We start from the raw sequence: 19770 nt of genomic DNA, 5'->3' as shown, positions 1-19770 counted from the left end.
TGAATCTCATATATAACAAACAGATATATATGGAAAGGAAATGTGGTAGGATAAAGGAAATATGCAGGCTTCAAACAAGTCCTTTTGGTCTTTATTGGACACGTCTCTGCAGGAAACGGTTTTCCAATAAACCGTGGTAAAATATTTCAAACGGTTAGTATTTGCCTTTCAAATTATAGTTAGCACTTAGCTTTAGCATCTCAGACTCAACGTCTCTGAGATGCAAGTCATTTTGCTTTTTACGGACATCAAGGGATGTAAACTATTTCCTGATAAAAATGCTTCACATTACTCTTTAAATTGTTATTAATAACGTGAGTTAGCATCTCTGAGAATCACCCTTTTGACCTTTACTGGACATGGCTATTAAATGGTTTCCTGAGAAACCATTTTTAAAATCTTGGACCGTTGTATCACCCTTTCAAATTGTAGCTAATTTTAACATCATATTTAACGTGTCTTGAGCGTGAATGTCTCTGTGGCCAGTTCATGTCCTTTTGGTCTTTATTGGACACATAGCTGGAGAAAACATTTATCCAATAAACCGTGATAACAATCCGGCAATGCTCTCAAATTGCACTCGTTTTTAATACCGGTACCCTGTTTAGTGTCTCTGAGAGTCGGTGACTGTGTAGCCAACTGAAGCCATTTGGCTTTTATTGGTAATTTCTTGGGATGTTAAAGCGCATTAAAAATTCCCAATGGTTCGTCGTATTGGTCTTTAAAAATCTTAGCTAGCATTCGTATTTAGCATCCGAGAGTCATCCCTTCTGTAGCCAGCGCCCTCCGCAATCTACTTTTGGCTGTTCATCTTTTCCAGCAGCGGACCCGAATCCAGACAGACAGACACACCGTGCGTTAGTTAGCAGCTAGCCCGGCGTTAACCTCCTTACGTCACTCGTCACCGCACTCATTTTCTTAATGTGGCGCATCAGCGGGGTGTCGTAGGAGGCCATCCCGTGTGGGGAAGGCTGGGCCTGAACCCAAGCGTAGCCGGATGGTTTGCGACATAAGACGACAAGGACGATGAAGAAGCAGGAAGAGGAAGACAGCATGGATGGCGAAGACAACATGAAAATCTACTTTGATGGACATGATGACACTGAAGCATGGACTGAAACAAGGATGAAGAATGTCACGAGCTTCCGGACAAAATTAGCAGAGCTGGCAGTACATGGATAGATGGATGGAGGGATGGATGGATCAAAAGACATGAGTAAATTGGTTGGCTGGCCGGCTGGCGAAGGACAGAACCTTGCAGCCGAGATGCTCCTCGGTCAGTTTAAATTCTTCCTACCTGGCTGTTGAGCTTGCAGACTTCCGTGGCCAGCTCGATGTCGGGCCGGTGGACCAGAGAACCTCCGCGGCTGGCCTCTTCACGGGCCTTGTTGCGGTAGCCGATCTGACGAGACAATGTACAATTTTAAATTATTTCTGACCATACGATTTAAAAAATAAATAAATAAAAAATTGACCAACCAAGTAATAAAATGTTTTTATGAATATATTTTTCTGTGCCTAATCTTAAAACAAAAGTAAATAATTATGTTTTCCTGCCAGTTAGATGAAAACAAAATACAATGATTCTCTCTAAATAATAATAATTGTGCAATTTTTATTTTTGGCCCCTTACATCGCTGACAAGTTTGGCGGTGTGCGTGGCCTTCTTGATGTCAGGTCGATCCACAACGGCGGTGGTGTAGTGAAGGTTGGCTTTGGCATTCTTCTTGTAGTCCAGCTGAAACGCCAACATTTTTCATTCATAAAACTGTATCTAAACAACCATTTGAGTAAAATGTGTTACACAAAAAAAAAGTTGTAAAAAAAATTACCAAAATATACGTATGTGTACAACAAAATTAAATTTTTTTAAAACATATTCAACTTTAAAGTTAAATACAACTGAACTGCACTTACGAATGTATTGTGCATGAAAAGTAAAAAATACAATACTGGGAAAACAAAAGGGTAACTGGAACAAAGTTTGATCACAAAACTGTACTTCGGCAGTGATTCTTTTGGGTACCAAAAAAGAGGGAGCCAGGGAACCACTCCAAGAATCACAGAGCTAAACTAAAGAATTTTTCTGTCGAACTGACTCACATTGCTCTGTTTCTTGGCAACATCCATGGCGTGCTGAATGTCGGGCGGTACGCACATGTTGTTGTATATCGACTTGCCTTTCTCCTTCTCAAACTTGGCCTTGTACACGTTCTATGGGAACAGAAGTCGGGATCAGCCGAGGCTTCAAGAAACGGTGAGAAAATGAGAAAGCTGATGATGATACCTTGCTGACGAGTTTATTGATCTCCTTGCTGTGAGCCGTGTCCCGGGTCTGAGGCATGATGGTGAAGGACCCGGACTGCATTTGCTTCTTACTGGCCGCCTTGTACTTGCTCTGTGGAAAGACCAGCATGAAAGAGTGGACCATCCACAGATTGCGGATGTTTTGTTTTCTACAGGGGCTGAACGAACTTACCTCAGAAGACAGGTTGCGTACAGCCTGGGAGTGGAGGATCTGAGGGGTGTCCGCCACAGGCAGGTAGTGGCCCCGTGCCTTCTCGTACTTCATTTTGTATTTGAGCTACAAAATCATTGAACCGAAGTGGAGTGTTAAAGACGCGATTCACCGATGAAATTGCAGACTTAACAAACAAGACCTTTAAAAAGGACATATGAAGGAAAAAGTGACTTAAGTCCTTGCGTAAGGGATCCTCCATTTATGACGGTCCCGACAGGTGACATTTTGAGATTACACACAAGTCTGAGCGTTATTCATACAAATATTTCCTGTAATTATAACTTCCCGACTGCGTTAGCGTGGATGTGTGATAGAATACGTAGCATTCCATCTTTGATATTAATTCTTTAAGTTGCCGAGAATTCAAACGAACCAACGGAAGTCAATGCTGGCTCATAAACGCCGAAATCATCATAATAATAATAAAAATAATAATCTAACTGGATGCATGGATGCACGGCTCTCACCTCACTGGTGATTTGCGTGTTGTTCTGTGCGAGTAGGGTAAGCTTGTCGTCCACCACGGGTATGACGCAGCCCTTCAAGTACTCCTTGTCGTACTTGTACTCATACTGTCAAAAAGGAGGCAGGTTAGCATTTGGGATGAGGAACATATCGTACCGCACGTTCCACCCCGCAAAAAAAAAAAAAAGGAAAAATCAAAACTCACGTCACTCTGCTGCAGCGAGTTCTTGGCGGCATTGAGAAAGTCGGGCCTCTCTGGGGTCCACATCCACCTGAATTTGGTGGCTTCATACTTCTTCTTGTAATCCAACTAGAACAGAATAAACACTAAGAATAATTTTCTTTTTTGGGGGGTGGGGAAGATACTCCAGTGGTTCTTCAACTTTGATTTTTTTTTATCCTGACAAAATATATCTTAGTTCTGGAGCCAAAAAGTTGACCCATGCCTAGATAAGTCACTCACGTTGGTGATGTTCGTGTAGGCCTCCTTCGCGGCCCGAATGGAGCGAGCCTCATGATCGATGTTGATCTGGGCCTTGTTCCTCTCGTAGTGCTCTTTGTACTTCAGCTGCGAACAAACACAACATTTTCCAACAATTCTTTCCTTTTTACCCGCCATGCAGTCACGCTTTCAGACCACCTACGTTACTGGTGATTTCCTTGACTTTCTTCATGAGGTTTTGGTGCGGTGTGTCGTACGGTAGGGTGTAGCCTCTGGCCTTGTTCTTATTGTACTCCATTTTGTAAACGATCTGCAGGAAAACAAGTGCTTTTTCTCAGGAACATTTTTTTTCAAGATACATGATAAAAAATAGTGAAACCGAGTATAAAACTCACGTCGCCAATCTTCTTGCCGCGTTGGCTAGTTTCATACTCAGGAGTGTCCAGGATGGAAGTGAACTTGTCCTTGGCACGCTCATATTGTTCCCTGTAACGCCACTGAACAAGTGCAACAGGGACCAAGTCACCATAGTGCACCACAAAAAGTCTCAAGTCTGGCAAGCAACGAGCGGTCCCGAAGTAAGGACGAGCTTTCTTCAGGGTAGTGTATCTCAAACTTTTCTTGGACATGGCCCACTTTGGAGGACATAAAAAAGGGGTCAAGTCGAACTTTGATTCAAACAAGACGAGGTAAAGAAAACTGCTCGCTACTTGAAACGAGTCTGAAAAAGGACTCCAAAATGTTGATTTCGAGAGCAGGGTTCCAATTACATCGGAGAAAATAAATAACATTATAAAAAAATAAAATAAGAGTCATCCAAAACCTAACATCTAATATTGCCCCTAGATGAGTTTGGAGCAAAAAAGGTCATCAGTCCTCCAATTAATGAGTGTATAGAGATAGAAGTGAGACTATTACAAAAGTTTGAGAATCAGGGCGTCTCGTCTGAACTGAGAGTGATCACAGTAAGAGTGTAAATCGAGTAGGTGAGGTTAGAAACATGCTTGAGAAGACGGGCATGAAAACGGTGAGGGTTATTAATGCAGGGATGACCAGTTACCAGTTGCAATGACTTCAGACTCTTGCCGTGTTTTTCTCGGGCAGGTGGGGAAGCTGCTGGCGCCAGAGGTGGGGGTGTGTGTGGGGGCATGATTGGCGTATGTGTGTGTCCGCAGAAAGTTGGAACATGCCTTGAACTTACGACTTAAGATTCGTTTCTGACTTGCACATGAGACTTACTCCCACCTCTGGATGGAACGACATGAGAGACGCACTTGATGAAGATGAATGGCAGATGGCAAGATTAGCAGGTGATGCTCGATGCGGCGTGAGCTTTATTTTGGCCAGCGGATGGGATGAAACAGCAGGAGGGGAGGAGCTCGAGACTCCGACTGCTGGCGGACAGGCATGAGCGTTTTTGTGGCACGGCTACTTGCTAACTAGCTAGCTAGCTGTTTACCTTACTGCCCATAAAAGTCTGGACAAGGGCGGTGAGGATGTCGGGTCGGTGGAGCTCATTGCAGCCGCTCTTGTGGAGATCCTTTGCTTTGGATTTGTACCGTTTCTGTCAGTACACACACATCATGCCACAGTTTAAAAAAAAAAAAAGACAAACACACACACATTGAGGGGAAAGGATCTCACGACCAAGCTTGAACTTGTTCTGAGAACAAGTAGTGGTCAGTTTGTAGCCCTGTTTTAAGACCTGCTATGAACAAAAGACATCGTGTCGACAATCATATCCATGCCAAAACAACCAGCACCAGGTCTGTGGACAGCCTCATGCCGCCCCCGGCGGGGTTTTTTTGTAGTGGACGATGCAGGCCGTCTCATTGGACCAGGACCATTACCTGGCTCATCTTCTTGTTCTCCTTGGCCAGCTGGAAACTAGGATCATCTGTGGTTATGGTGAAGTGATCCTTTGTCTTCTCGTAACTAACTCTGTAGGCCCGCTGCTCAGAATGTCAGAAGGAAGTTAAAGGCAAGTGTCCAGGAAACCAAAAATGACAGAGGTTTGATGGAGGGCATCCCTTTCTGACGGGGGTTCGAATAATACCTCCCAAGATTGTACATAGGAACCAGAAAAACCTAAACTGTAAAAACTGAAGTCTAGCCAAGATGAAATATTTCAAATCGAAACAAAATATGCTGGTTCTTTGACTGCCAACACAAATCAAACATCATTTAATTCATTTTTCTCATCCCCCCCCCTCCCCCCCCCCCCCCCCCCCCCCGCGTTCAGTTTCTGCAGTGTAAGCATTGCTGAAACGAGGCAACTTACTTCATCAATGAGGCTGGTGGCGTGCCTGGCCGTGTGGAAGAACGGCGAGTCAGAGGTGTACGTGAAGTTTCCTCTGAACTTCTTGAGGAAGGTCTTGTATTGGATCTGGAGAGCAAGTAGAAACAACACAGCGTCATTGAAGGGGTCAAAAACTGTTCGAAGAGATGAAATGCAAATGAAAAGTTAAAGATAACTGAACTGTACTTAACAAATGTACTATAGCGGATTTAACAAATGTTTTATCGGCTGAAAATTCAAACTCGTATGTTAAGAAGTGACTCACATCACTGTAAAGCGTCTTGTTCTTCTCAGCCCGCAACAACTCGGGCGTGTCCCACACGAAGCAGCCGATTCCCTTCAACCAGTCCAGGTCCTCCTTGTACTTGACCTAAAACCCCAACACACCACCGTTTGAAGTCAGGCACGTGGATTCCTTTTCGTCAGGAAAGTCTTGAATGGCTCTCACCGTGCTGACGTTGTCGTTGACGATCCTGTTGAAGAAGAACTCGGGACGGTCCGGGATGGACTTCCATGTTCCCCGGGAGCTAAGGTAATTCTCCCTGTACTTAACCTGAGGCGGGATCAGAGTAATTTTAACATCACGCAAGACATTTTGTGAACGTCGTGATAAAAGGTCATCGTGTAGCGCTGACATTGCTGACGTCATTGGTGACTCTGCGGTGGTAGACGATGTCCAGGGCATCCTTGACGGTGTGGTAGTGGCCTTTAGAGAGCTCGTAAGTCTCTTTGTAGCGCAGCTGAGGAAAACGCAAAACCAGATTGAGGTGAGTAACCGTTTCGGAATCTTAGCGTGATGTTCGCTGATCAACAGTGGTGAAAAGTAACAACGTAAAAATACCTTTACTGTACTCAAGTAGATTTCGCAGGTGTTTTTAGGGAAGCGAATTGATAAGAATTTAATTCCTTATCAACCCTTTTAAAGTCTCATTGGGTGAGGGAATTAAATAATGTAAATAAGTACAGAGCGTGAGTACTTATTAAACTCACATCGCTGGACTGGAGGTAGGCCTTCTTGGAGCGGATCAGAAGGGGCGTGTCACCAATGGCGGTGTACCTGTGCTTCATCTTCTCATACTGTTCTTTGTACTTGTTCTAAAAGAGAACGAGAGAGCAATCAATCTTGGTGGGGGGGGGGGGGGGGGGGGGGTTCCAGCCGCTGACGGCAAAGATGAGCAAAGTGGTTGGTAGGAACTTACATCACTGGACATCACTTTCATCTTCCTGCTGTGGCCCATGTGCGGGGTTTCCACTTCCAGGGTGTAATGCGGTCGGTGTTTGGCGGCGACGTCCGTGTACACGTACTGTCGTGCAAGAGGCACAGATGGAAGTCAAGTCTGTTAAGTCATCCGTCCGGTCTTGACTTGACAGATGGAAAACTACCGGGTTCAAACTCACATGATTGGTCAGATGCTGGGCCCATTTGGCTCTCTTGAGTTCCACGGCGTCGGCGGTGGTGGAGACCTTGGCCATATCTTCTTTGCTCTGAGCTTTGTAGATGAGCTGAAGGCGGAAAATGCCAACTTGAATTTTGCACCTTTTTTTTTTCTCCATTCTACCCAAAGACATTTCTTTTCAAAAAGCACCGAGCAAAAATGTAAGCTACTTTTAGCATTTGTTAGAAAACTTTTAGCAACTTTTGAAAAGCCACCCATGTGCTAAAACATACACTTTTCCTCCATCAATAACACAACAACAGCAACTTATCCCCCCCCCCACCCTGAAAAGCACCAGTGCTTTATGTGTAATCTAATGCACGTCATGTTCTACAGAAGTCAGAAAGAGCATGATCACGCATCAATTGTCGACTTTTAGCCACGATTCAGCAACATCACCACCAAATGAGACGGCAAGACCGGCTTCCATCCAGACAAGACTCACCATGCTCAAGTGGCTCTTGAGCTCGCTCACTCGCTTGTATTCCGGCGTGTGAAGAACCACAGAGAAGTTGGGCAGGTTCTTCTTGGCCTCCACCGGGTAGTCCAGCTTTGAGAGTTAAAAATAAAAACAATACAGCAATGATGCCGACCAATGTGAGAAGAAAAAATGCTGTATAGGAGGATACGTACTCTGTACTTATTGAGGTTGCGGATGCGGATCATCTCCGGGGTGTTGAACAGGAAACAGCCGATGCCCCTCAGCCATGTCAGATCCTCTTTGTATTTCAGCTGAAAATGTACGAGAACTTCAATTGTTGATAAAGGGCCTTTTAACACAAGTTTGTTCAGAAAAAATATGTCCAGGGAAACAACCTCCCAGACTTTAGTAGGGAGCGAGCTCCATAGGTAAGGGGCTCGGTCCCTGAATGTCCGCAGTTTGGTGTTTGGGATGGTCTTAAAATAACATGTCTGACAAAATTGAGATTTTAAGTCGCTTACTAGTTCATGCTACTTGATGTATGCTTTGGATTTGAGCATCAATGTGGATTTTAGCATAGGAGAGATGTTCCAAAGGACAGCAAACGTCCGAACGAGAACAAGAACACGAAAAAGACGTTTGGTAGTACCTCGCTGGTGATGTCGTTGACGTGGTTGTAATGCATCAGCTCTGGTGTCATGGGCATGGAGATCAGCTGGCCTTTACATTTGTTGTACATCTCCTTGTACCACAACTACAAAAACACCCAAGTAGATGTCATACCATTTCAAAAGAGACATATCGTCGGCGCTGGGAAAAGTCACAGTACTTCGCTGATGTGATCCTGGTTCATCTTGACTTGTTTGATTTCGGGGGTGTCATAGGTGGTGTGGATCTTGTCCTTGTGCTTGTGGTAATCTTCGCGATACAGGCGCTACATGGACGGGAGAAAGCCACGTTGGACGGCGTTAACATGAGAAAGTGACGGCTGGGCCTGGTCTCACCTCATTAGCGATCTTGTTGGCCTTCCTGTAGTTGACGAAGTTGACGCCCTGCGGGTGAATGGTGTAGCCCTTGGCCTTTGTCATCTCGTAGGCCTCCTTGTACTTCACCTACGCAAACCAAAAGAAAACACGAGCGGAGCTCGATCGGCTGTTGCTCCCATTTTTTATTTTAGAGAGTAGCGGCGGTGTACTTACAATGCTACTGATAAAAGAGTTGTGTTTCGCCCGCTTGATGAGAGGCATGTCGTGGGGCAGAGTGTACCCTGTGGGCATGTACTTCTTGTTGGCCTCCTTGTACCAGTTCTGAGAGAACAGAACAGATTTTACATGAAAGTTGCCTGGTTTCTGGCAACTCCATGGAAACACTGTCCCCTGTTCCCCTTCACCTTCACTGGCGTCCCCCCACCCGTGTCCAACAAGTGACAGTCAACACTTTCCTGCTCTGTTAATGAACTAAGTCCTTGCCTTTCCATCTGGATCTGGTAAGTCACACATGGCTCTCTTCATGAACCGAGCCACTGGTGTTTTGAGACACCCACGTTACAAAAATTCAAGGGCTGCACCGCACTCATCTTGGAAAGTAAAATTGTGCAGATGAAGAACACCGCCAAGGTTATCTTACATTACTCTGAATGTGGTGGGCCAGACGAGCTCTCTCCCCCTCGACGGTAACGGCAGGAGCAGTGTTGGTTCCCTTGATGTGGGTTTGGTAGTCGGAGCGATAGCGCAGCTGGAGAAAGACAATAGAGTCAAAAAAGCGGCCGACGTTGATGTCTTACCACGCGTCAACGTCACTGGCCTACATCGCTCAGATTGACGGTGTTCTGCTTGGCCGTCGTGTAAACCGGGGTTTCCATCACCACCGAGTAGTCCTTGAACGCCTCCACACCTTTGGCTCGGTATTTGTTCTGGAATGTGAAACACACGAGTGAATAACATTGCGGGGGCAGATCAAAGAGTCAAAAAAGGTATTGGTGACTACAAACAATGCTCTGAATGTCGCCGGCATGCTTGACACGCAGGATTTCCGGAGTGTCCCAGGCAAAGCAGCCGATGCCCTTCAGCCAGTTCAGGTCATCCTTGTAGAAGATCTGCAGAAGGTATCGATTTGACAGTGAAGCTCATTTTTTAAAAAATCCGTTTACAGTTCGTACGAGAAGACAGAAAAAAAAATGACGACATTGCATAATCGGACACGAAAACTGCCTGGTAAGAAGAAATATCTTTGCAGATCAAGAACGAGCATATTGTGGCTTGATTTAAGAGACTACAATTTTTGTTTTTACTCACATCACTCAGCTGCTCGTTGACTTTGCGCGCCTGGACGTACATTTGCATATCGGGGAGGCAGATCCACTCGTGCAGATATTTGCGGTAGTTGATTTCGCTGACTTTGGTCTGGGTTTTATGGGCCGTTATGATCTCCAGCATGTCTGCCGGGATGTGGTTCTTTGCCTTGGCTTTCTCATAGTCCTCTTTGTACAGGCGCTACACAGACGAGCGGTTCTTTTGTCATCACAAACCTGGAAATGTACCGCAATGGCAAATAAAGCTGTGAACAAAACTTTGCCTTACGTCCAGGACCAGCCTTCCGGCCTTGAGGCAGTGGAGGGTGCGTGGATCGTCCTCAAGAGACTTGGGCAGGCTGTAGATTGACTTGAACTTTTCATAGTCCTCCTTGTACTTCACCTGAAAAGCAGGGCAAGACCGTAGTTCATGAAGCATCCTTGAGAGAGTGAGAACAGACCCAAATCACAGGTTTTCACCTCGCAGTTAGGTGTGAAAAGTATGCGATGTGACCAACGGGGTTTCGGTGCAAATCTAAATCTAGTTTCCCTTCAAGTTTATTGGCAGGACGCGGGATATGGAGAAGATACTCACGCTGCTCGCAACGAACTTCTGATTCTTGGCGTGTTGCATGGAGCGCGAGTCGTGGGGGATCTGGTAGCCCTTGGCCTTGAATTTGTCCCAAGCGTCAGTGTAGATTTTCTGAAAATCCAAAATGAATGATGATGTTCACTTCACCGATTTCTGTGTCTACAATGATACAATGAGCTTCGCCGAGCGTTTCTACGTACGTTGCTGAAGTTGTGTTTGAAGTTGCGGCATCTGCCGTAGTCGTAGGTATCAAGAACGGTGGTGTACGAGTGCTTCCCCTTATGGTAAGCCTCCCGGTAGTTCAGCTGTCGGCGCAGGTGGAAAAAGTACTCGCACTTTGTTCTTAAGTACAAGTATAGACCACTTGCGACCCCCCCCCCCCCCCCCCACATCAAGTAACTTACGTCGCTGGCCCAGGTGTTGCCCAGCACGGCAGTCACATAGGCGGGCGTGTCGGTCACGATGGAGTAATTGTTGAATTCTTTCTTGGCCTCATCTCTATATTGAAGCTGAAAGGCAAAATATGGGCCGTGTAATTCTGTTGTGGTTTCACATGATTGATTGATATTGCCTGATGTCACGCACTTCACTCTGCAGGTCGTAGGCCTTCTTGGCACGAATGATCTCTGGCGTGTCCCACACGTAGCAGCCGATGCCCTTCATCCAGGTCAGGTCCTCTTTGTAAAACACCTGGTCGTCGATGACAAGAGAAAGGAAAAACATCGACTGCCGGGCCCTTCACTATGGGAGACCTTAACCCTAATATAAAAACACTCTGTACGCGCTATTTGTGGCTACATTGGGGGATGTCGAAACAGCGGGAGTAAAGCGGCATAATAATTCTCACACTAATCATAAGGAACACAAGTGATAAGGAGGCTGATAACAATGATGAGCCTCAAGCCGGAAAATACTACGTGCATAAAACCGAACGAAATGTTTAGGGTAAAGAAACATACATCGCTGAGAATCTCGTTGGTCTTGCGGGCTCGGATGGCATCCTCCTGATCGGGGTGGCAGGTCCACTGGTGGAGGTATGTGCGGTACAGGATGTCGCTCAGCATGTCCTGGGAACGCTTGGCCACCTTGTTTGCAATGATGTCGGATGGGATGTGGGTCTTCATCTTGGTCTGGTGGTAGTTCTGATGGTAAAGCCTCTACAACGGAAACAGCGGGAATGATGGAGGTTATGAAATTGTAGTGGTCTTAGAAGAGTACTGTTCCAAAGCTCATTTTCGGTTGACGGATGTATTATAAAAAGACAGTGAACAGGGAATGATATCAAACACGGTGGTGGAGGTTCCGCCTCAGTTTGAGCCGGCGAAACCCTTGACATGGGTTATGGTGTCTCTATTACGATTTGCTCACCAGTCCCTTGTTCTTCTCCTGATCACCACACCGGATCACCTCGGGGAAGTCCACCAGGGTTCCGGCCAAGTAGTGTCCCCTGGCCTTCTCGTGGGAGTCATGGTACTTGACCTAGAACAGGAATATCATAGAAATTACAATCTGTACCGGTAGAAGAACCAGGAAGAAAGGACAACCGTTCGCGTACTCACATCACTGCTGATGTCTCTGCTCTTCTTTCCGATGACAAGTGGAATATACTCCTGGTCCAGATGGTAGTTAGCAGCCTTGGATTTGTTCCAGTGCAGTTTGTAGAGTTTCTGAAATCAGACAACAACGCTTACATCGTTATAGCACGTGTAATTGATGGAAAAAAAAAATCTCAAATGAACGAGCCGTTTGACTCTCGGCACCTCGCTGATGTTCTTGGTCATCTCCCTGCTGTGGGCCAGTTGAGGAGTGTCATCGGAACCGATGTACTGACCCCTCTCTGCATTGAAGGTCTCTTTGTACTTCAGCTGTGGATGGAAGAAAAGATGTGAGAATGGCGGCACATCTAAGGCCTTTCACTTTAATATGTTAGCATTAAGCCAGTTAGACAAAAATGTTCTCGTATCGTGGGTGGGTCTGGAATGTATCCCCTGGGGGAAAAAAAAGATTTATTATGTTGCAATTCCCATAGTCGGTTCATGTTGGAATACATACGTCGCTGACGTTGACAGCGTTGGTCTTGGCCAAGAGAAGTTCTGGACGGTCCACCACCAGGGTGAATTTTCCAAAGCCGTCAATTGCGTTCTTCTTGTAGATCCTCTGTGAGAAACATGAAGACATCCAGATGAGAGACAAAATACTGAGATTAAGTAAGGACGAATCATACAGCAAATCAAAACTTACATCGTTGAGAATTTCCTGCGCTTTTCTGGCTTTGACGTGGTCCACTGATTCGTGGGCCACCCACCCGCAGCCTCGAATCCATTCCATATCCGCTTTGTACACAAACTAAGAAGAACAAAATCTGGGGATTATTTGAAGTCCGCGCAAACAATTTTTGTCTTCATTGATCTGACGACTCACATCACTCTGAAGATCGTAGGCTTTCCTGGCCTGGATGACGTCATTCTGGTCAGGTAGGCACGTCCACTCGTGCAGGCGGGTCCTGTAGAGGTCATCGTTGACTTGCTTCTGACACTTCTTAGCCAGCTCGAACTGCAGCATGTCCACGGGCAGGTTGAATTTGGTCTTGGACTTGTTGAAGTCTTTCTTGTAGAGAGCATCGCTGGCGATCTTGGCCGAGTTCAGGGCCAGCATGAGAAGCGGGTCGTCCTGGATGCTGAGGGCCCCAATGTGGTGGCCCACCTGCTTGCGGTATCCCTCCAGGTATTTATGCTGCCGGACAGACGATGGCAATCGGTTGCACTTCCAGTTTGAGTAATTCTGTCAACATTTGAACAGATACTCACTTTGCTTTGGACTTTAGTGTTGCTAATACACTGCTTGATGGACACCGCATTTTCAGGCATGAAGTACCCAGTGGCCTTGGCCTTTTCCCAATCTTGGGAATACAGTTTCTGCAAAACCAAAAGGCTGTTTTTGACAAATGACAAAAAAAAAAAAAAAAAAAAAACAGGGATACAGATTCCAAACAGAGGTGCTGATTCTAAAATATATTCATGCGTGATCGCTACAGACATATTTTCCTAGTCCAACGGTCCGACTGTCGCTGCATACAAAGTGCCAGCTCGGACACACCAAAACAAAGACAGTTAAAACAATAAATGAACGAGATAAAAACCTTACCGGATGAACGTTCTTAGCTGCCGCTTTGGCTGTGACCATGGTCGGAGTCTCTACCAGCGTGTAATTGGTCTTGTCCCGATGCCAAGCCTCACGGTATTTGGCCTGAAAAGAGGTTCAAAGTGGGTTACCGAGAGCTAAAGACAATATTAAGGGAGAAAAAAAAGTGTCAAAATCTGGACCTCATTGAGGATGTCGGCGGCATTCTTAGCCCAAGTCAAGTCGACTCGATTGGGTGGAACACCAAATTTCTGCTCATCCAGCTTGACCCGGTAGCCTCTCTGTAACAACACGAGCGACACGATTGTGAGATGACTTCTAAAATGCACATGTTCTGTCAAGCAAAACGCAAGCTGGCCTACCTCAGCGAGGATCTTCTGTGCATTCTTCACCCTCAAAACCTCAACGGACTCGTGCGGAATCCAACCGCATCCACGTAGCCACTCCAAGTCCGCTTTGTACACAGCCTGGGGGGGCCAATACAACACAAAATGTATTCCACCATTCTGACTTTTGTCATATTTCCAGGTTAGTCGGCTCTCCTGCCACTGTTCTTCTGGCGGCGGGAAGGAGGCGGAATCAGGCGCAATTGTTTGCCCTTTGGTAAAAAGGTCGAGTCCAAAAGCGCTAATTCTTCTTGGCCATTAATCTACTGTGCTATGTCACAGTTGTGCAAATATACACAACAGCAGGTTTACAAACTTACATCACTCTGGAGATCGTAGACCTTCCTGGCCTGTACCACATCATTGGAGTCAGGCAGGCACGTCCACTGGTGCAAGCGAATCCGGTAGTTGAAGTCGTTGACTTGAATCTGGCACTTTTTGGCCAGTTCGAGACTCAGCATGTCTACGGGCAAGTGGAATCTGGTCTTGGACATGTTGAAGTCCTTTTTGTAGAGGTTGTCACTGGCGATCTTGGCCGAGTTCAGTGCCAGCATGATGAGGGGGTCGTCTTTGACGCTGAGAGCCCCAATGTGGTGACCCACTTGCTTGCGGTATCCTTCCTTGTACTTGTACTAAAAGAAGAAGAAAGAAAGGTGAGTTTCTTATTTTTAAACCTCAACCGTGTCTTTTTCTTACGTCGCTGATGATATCTCTGGACGCTTTGGCCTTCAGTACAGCGATGGCATCCTCCTTGATCTGGTAGCCTTTGGCCTTTTGGTCATCCCAATCCAAGGTGTATAGTTTCTGAGTAGAATCAGTTGGGACATGTTGAAAAAACAGATCATTCCAGAATGGCAGAAAGTGGTCGCAGCTGAAACCTCACATTGCTGATGTTGATCGCATTTGTCTTGGACAGCTCCATGGCTGGCGTGTCTGGCGGAAGGATGAAGGAGGTTTTTTCATTCTCCCACATTTCCTTGTATTTCCACTGTTGAAAAGAAAACAAGAGCCTTTAGTGTTCATCTCAAAGGGCCGAACCACATTTAATAATTAAAGAAGGCGCTAATCGGTGCAGAACGATGGAAGGAGTAGGAAGGTGAAATTTGGCAAATAATAAAAATAAAGAATTTTGGAGCAAGATAAATGTGTGAGTGCCCCTCAGCATCAAGTGTTTTTTTTTCCTGACTCACTTCGCTGAGGTTATCTGAATTTTGCTTGGCCAGGATGATTGAAGGCAATTCCGCCACGCTGGTGAACTTGATCGTGCTGGGCGGCTCGCGGTAAAGTCTCTCGTTGAGGATTTTCTGTGCTTTCCTGACTTTGATGACATCCACGGATTCGTGAGGTGACCAGCCGCATCCCTTCAGCCACTCCAGGTCACTTTTGTACACAGCCTGCAAGATACGGTTCATTTAAAAACGGCAAAGCATCTGCAAATGTTCAAGATAGCTTTGCCAAAATATCAAAATGGGGACTTTGTGGCTTTGTTTTAAACCTCATTCACTGCCAATATATTCACTCCAATCTCTTTTTGTCCTTTGAGAATCCAGACATTCAGTTGCGTATTTACATACACACACAACCACACGCGTATTTGTATCTAAAAGTAAGCAAGTCCAGTGTTAAGAATTTGAGCGCAGAGCATAGGTAACGGCAGACGTCTACGAACTTACATCACTCTGCAGGTCGTAGACCTTCCTGGCCTGGACTACGTCGTTGGAATCTGGCAGGCAGGTCCACTGGTGCAGGTGAGTGCGGTAGTTAAAATCGTTGACTTGCTGCTGGCACTTCTTGGCCAGCTCGATGGACAGCATGTCCACGGGCAGGTTGAAGTGGGTCTTGGTCTTTTCAAAATCCTTCTTGTAGATGTTGTCACTGGCGATCCTGGCGGCGTGGGCGGCCAGCAAGATCAGAGGGTCGTCTTCAACGCTGCGAGCCCCGACGTGGTGGCCACACTGCCTGCGGTATCCGGTCTTGTACTTGTACTGAAATTCCAAAGCGGCGTTATTGTTCCGCGTCCTAGCAAGAGTGTACAAACCTGCGGCTGAAAGTGGGGCTGCGGACTTACGTCACTGACGATGTCACGAGAGGCCTTGGCTGCTACAATCGAAATGGCGTCTTTGGGGAGCAAGTAGCCATTTTTAATGTTTTCCAGGTAGCCTTCATGGTAATGTCTCTATTGGAAGGAAATGATAGTCTAAGGCTGATGTACAGTACTCTTAAAAAAAGAAGGCATGTTGGGCTTTGGGGTGACATTTCAAGACGAACCTAAAATGCCCTACAAACTTTCCAAGTGAATTTAATTTGATGGATTTTCGTCCATGTGGGGGTTTTGCTATATTACCCCAGATATAAACGAAAGACTGCAGTGCAACTTCACTCTGGTTCATCTTGAAATCTCACCTGAAATTCTCAGTGTCATAACTACTTGTGAGTAATGTACAGTTTATGGATTGTGAACATTAAACATCGTTCGAGTATCTTGCATTCATGAGTGTGTTACCTGACTGGTGTTGAGCCTATTCTGCTTGGCCAAGATGATCTCAGGTGTGTCGGGCATGATGTGAATGTTAATTTTGTCGTTCTCCCACGCGGACACGTACGCTTTCTGTAAACATCAAAAAGGTGGATTGTTGAACAGGCTGTTTTATTTTATTTTTTTATTTCTGACGTACAAATCGGTGTACACAGTCTGTACCTTGTCCATGATTTGGGCGTTGGCCAGAGCGAGGGCAAACGGAATGTCCTCGGTCGTGGTGGTGAATTTGAAGTTGTTGGCAGGCTGGCGATACAGCTTCTCACTCAAGATCTCCGATGCTTTCTTTGCTTTCTCCACATGCACTGAACCAATGGGGACCCAACCGGATCCCTTGATCCATTGCATGTCTGCTTTGTACACAGCCTAAATGATAAATGAGGGACGATGACGTTTTTGTTTGTGAGCGTGCTCCTCGGGAAAACACGTGTTAACTACAGTGGTACCGCTCAAGGGAAGCGATTAAAATCGCGGGAACACGGTAATCGTATTTCATTTCAATAGAGAAACATAGGTCATGGAATGAATTTAAGTGAGGGTACCACTTCACTAACTACTCACGTCACTTTGAAGGTCATACGCCTTCCTGGCCTGGACCACATCGTTGGAGTCCGGCAGACAAGTCCAGTTGTGCAGGCAAGTTCTGTAGTTGAAGTCGTTGACTTGTATCTGACATTTCTTGGCCAGTTCCAAGTTCAGCATGTCCACCGGCAGGTTGAATTTGGTCTTGGACTTGTTGAAGTCCTTTTTGTATAGGTTGTCGCTCGCAATCTGGCCCGAGTTCAGGGCCAGCATGATCAGAGGATCGTCACGGATGCTCAGCGCGCCGATGTGGTGGCCAACCTGCTTGCGGTATCCCGTCTTGTACTTGTACTGCGTGAAGAGCAAAGTGACAACTGAAAGAGGTGAAACGTCAGTTAAACTGACACCGACAAATTTCTAATTCATGTTTTCATACATCACTAATGATTTCTCTTCCACGTTTGGCTGCTTTGACGGAAATTGCGTCAGGTTTCATGACGTAGCCCTGTCGGAACATATCCTTGACGGCTTGCTTGTACACATTCTGGAGGTAGAAAAACAAGGCGCATATTTTTCATTGGAATAGATCTCACAAACACACGGGTTAAATATATAGCTTCTGCAATTTTCCGAAAGTGAAATTGGATAATGTCTTGAAAACACACGGACTCTACCTGGCTGAGGTTGTAAGCGTTTGATTTGGAGAGCAGAATCTCAGGCAGGTCAGCACCGATATGGTTCTTCGCCTTTTCAGCCTCCCAAGCAGAAATGTAATATTTCTGTCATGACAAGTCAAACGTTACGGGAAAGAAGGAACCTTATCTTTTGAAACAATGATGGAAAAAAACAAAAGGGCATGCCTTGTTCATGATCTCAGCATTTGCTTTGGCAAGGACCATGGGTATGGCAGACATGTCTGTGGTGAACTTCAGAGAGTCTTGCTTCTGCTTGTAAAAGCGATCGCTAAGAATTTTGCCGGCATTCTTGACTTTCTGCACTTCCGGTGAGCCAACAGGGATCCATCCCACACCAACAATCTCATCCAAGTCGGCTTTGTACACAGCCTGAAGGGGGTGGGGGAGCACATTGAGATGACACGAGAAGACAGAAGCACAATCCGGAAGTAACAGTTTTTGATGACTTCTATTAGTCTTACATCACTCTGGAGATCGTAGGCCTTCCTGGCCTGGACGACGTCATTGGAGTCGGGCAGGCACGTCCATTCGTGTAAGCGAGTCCGGTAGTTGAAGTCGTTGACTTGAATCTGGCACTTTTTGGCCAGTTCAAGACTCAGCATGTCCACGGGAAGATTGAAGTGGGTTTTGGACTTGTTGAAATCCTTTTTGTAGAGGGCATCACTGGCGATCTTGGCCGAGTTGAGGGCCAGCATGATCAGGGGGTCGTCTTTGATGCTGCGAGCGCCAATGTGGTGGCCCACTTGTTGCCGGTATCCTGTTTTGTATTTGTACTGATGAAAATGGGGAGGAAAAAAAAAAGAGCTCAAACCATCCCTCCATAATAGTGGCCTGTCATTATTTTGTATCCTTTCTGTAAAGTAAGACACTGGGTGATAAAATTCCCCTAATGATTAATATGTCTCTCTCTCTCCGTTTACTGAGTGCTTTGTGAAATAATAGTGACTTACATCACTGACAATTTCCCGAGAGGCCTTGGCGCTCTTCAAAGCAATGGCATCTGGTGGCAGGAAATAGCCCCTTTTGATGGCGGCCTCATAACCTTGCCTGTAGTGTTTCTGTCAAGAAAAAAAAAAAATCACAAATAAGTATAGAAGTACTCAAAGTAGACTGGTACATGGTGACAGCATGTGATGCGACCAAGGTAAGACTGTCAACGGGTCCAAGTGTGATACGAACCCTGCTCATGTTGATAGCGTTCTGCTGCGAGAGGACGATCTCCGGAGTGTCAGGGTTGATGTGCACGTTGGTTTTTTCACGCTCCCACGCTTCGATGTAGAGACGCTGGAACAAACCACAATTATTGACGGAACAACTGGCATTATCGTCTTGTTCATCCCCCTCAAGATGTCTACCTTGTTCATTGTCAAAGCGTTATTCTTTGCCAGTTCAAAGTTCATTGCGTTCATTGGGCTGCTGAAGGGGATTTTGCTGGGAGGTTGGCGGTATTTCCTCTCGCTCAAGATTTCAGCAGCCTTCTTGGCCTTCTCCACCTCAATCGAGCCATCTGGGGCCCAGCCGAGACCTTGGAGCCACTTCAAGTCTGCCTTGTAGACGGACTATGGAGAGCAGTGATGGAAGGATTCAGGATGAGGAAAAAAAAGCCAGAAGAGTTCATTTTTCATTTTTATTACAGCTACACTCACATCACTCTGCAGATTGTAGGCATGTCTGGCTTGGCGAACGTCGTTGGAGTCGGGCAGGCAGGTCCAGTTGTGCAGGCGGGTGATGTAGTTGGCGTGGTTGACCTGGATCTGGTTCTTCTTGGCCAGCTCGAAGGACAGCATGTCCACAGGCAGGTTGAATCTGGTCTTGGACTTGTTGAAGTCCTTTTTGTAGAGGAAGTCGCTGGCGATTTTAGCGGAGTTCAGAGCCAGCATGAGGAGAGGGTCGTCACGGACGCTGAGGGCCCCGATGTGGTGGCCGACCTGCTTGCGGTATCCCGTCTTGTACAGGTACTTTGGAGGAAAAGACACATGTCGATGGTTACGTGGCAGAATCTAGGAAAACGGGAGCTCACTTGG

General features: G+C 46.2%; 1 protein-coding gene across 1 annotated transcript in view; it reads right to left on the bottom strand.

Annotated features, from left to right (window-relative positions):
* Positions 1-19770, bottom strand: part of neb (nebulin) — a 59676-nt gene that overhangs the window by 15825 nt on the left and 24081 nt on the right. Inside the window, exons 58-118 of the mRNA XM_086123386.1 lie at positions 19393-19704; positions 19102-19305; positions 18926-19030; positions 18697-18804; positions 18208-18519; positions 17912-18115; positions 17726-17830; positions 17488-17595; positions 17091-17402; positions 16692-16895; positions 16497-16601; positions 16062-16169; positions 15667-15978; positions 15184-15387; positions 14877-14981; positions 14690-14797; positions 14314-14625; positions 13970-14074; positions 13790-13888; positions 13611-13712; positions 13274-13381; positions 12888-13199; positions 12708-12812; positions 12519-12623; positions 12227-12331; positions 12026-12133; positions 11835-11945; positions 11426-11623; positions 11052-11156; positions 10871-10975; positions 10667-10771; positions 10470-10577; positions 10164-10277; positions 9879-10076; positions 9575-9679; positions 9392-9496; positions 9211-9318; positions 8784-8891; positions 8589-8696; positions 8414-8518; positions 8234-8338; positions 7797-7895; positions 7609-7713; positions 7126-7230; positions 6927-7031; positions 6718-6822; positions 6363-6467; positions 6176-6280; positions 5993-6097; positions 5710-5814; positions 4888-4992; positions 3824-3925; positions 3631-3738; positions 3450-3554; positions 3192-3296; positions 2989-3093; positions 2480-2584; positions 2288-2398; positions 2104-2214; positions 1634-1738; positions 1298-1402 (exon numbers count right to left, since the gene is read on the bottom strand). Of these exons, the coding sequence (XP_085979512.1) occupies positions 1298-1402; positions 1634-1738; positions 2104-2214; positions 2288-2398; positions 2480-2584; positions 2989-3093; positions 3192-3296; positions 3450-3554; positions 3631-3738; positions 3824-3925; positions 4888-4992; positions 5710-5814; positions 5993-6097; positions 6176-6280; positions 6363-6467; positions 6718-6822; positions 6927-7031; positions 7126-7230; positions 7609-7713; positions 7797-7895; positions 8234-8338; positions 8414-8518; positions 8589-8696; positions 8784-8891; positions 9211-9318; positions 9392-9496; positions 9575-9679; positions 9879-10076; positions 10164-10277; positions 10470-10577; positions 10667-10771; positions 10871-10975; positions 11052-11156; positions 11426-11623; positions 11835-11945; positions 12026-12133; positions 12227-12331; positions 12519-12623; positions 12708-12812; positions 12888-13199; positions 13274-13381; positions 13611-13712; positions 13790-13888; positions 13970-14074; positions 14314-14625; positions 14690-14797; positions 14877-14981; positions 15184-15387; positions 15667-15978; positions 16062-16169; positions 16497-16601; positions 16692-16895; positions 17091-17402; positions 17488-17595; positions 17726-17830; positions 17912-18115; positions 18208-18519; positions 18697-18804; positions 18926-19030; positions 19102-19305; positions 19393-19704 (8271 nt within the window). The remainder of the gene's footprint in view (positions 1-1297; positions 1403-1633; positions 1739-2103; positions 2215-2287; positions 2399-2479; positions 2585-2988; positions 3094-3191; positions 3297-3449; positions 3555-3630; positions 3739-3823; positions 3926-4887; positions 4993-5709; positions 5815-5992; positions 6098-6175; positions 6281-6362; positions 6468-6717; positions 6823-6926; positions 7032-7125; positions 7231-7608; positions 7714-7796; positions 7896-8233; positions 8339-8413; positions 8519-8588; positions 8697-8783; positions 8892-9210; positions 9319-9391; positions 9497-9574; positions 9680-9878; positions 10077-10163; positions 10278-10469; positions 10578-10666; positions 10772-10870; positions 10976-11051; positions 11157-11425; positions 11624-11834; positions 11946-12025; positions 12134-12226; positions 12332-12518; positions 12624-12707; positions 12813-12887; positions 13200-13273; positions 13382-13610; positions 13713-13789; positions 13889-13969; positions 14075-14313; positions 14626-14689; positions 14798-14876; positions 14982-15183; positions 15388-15666; positions 15979-16061; positions 16170-16496; positions 16602-16691; positions 16896-17090; positions 17403-17487; positions 17596-17725; positions 17831-17911; positions 18116-18207; positions 18520-18696; positions 18805-18925; positions 19031-19101; positions 19306-19392; positions 19705-19770) is intronic.

Source organism: Hippocampus guttulatus, chromosome 11, assembly GCF_054856545.1.
Source record: "Hippocampus guttulatus isolate MCC_2025c chromosome 11, RoL_Hgut_1.0, whole genome shotgun sequence".
Classification (NCBI taxonomy): Eukaryota; Metazoa; Chordata; class Actinopteri; order Syngnathiformes; family Syngnathidae; genus Hippocampus; species Hippocampus guttulatus.
This window is presented reverse-complemented; position numbering and strand designations above follow the sequence as displayed.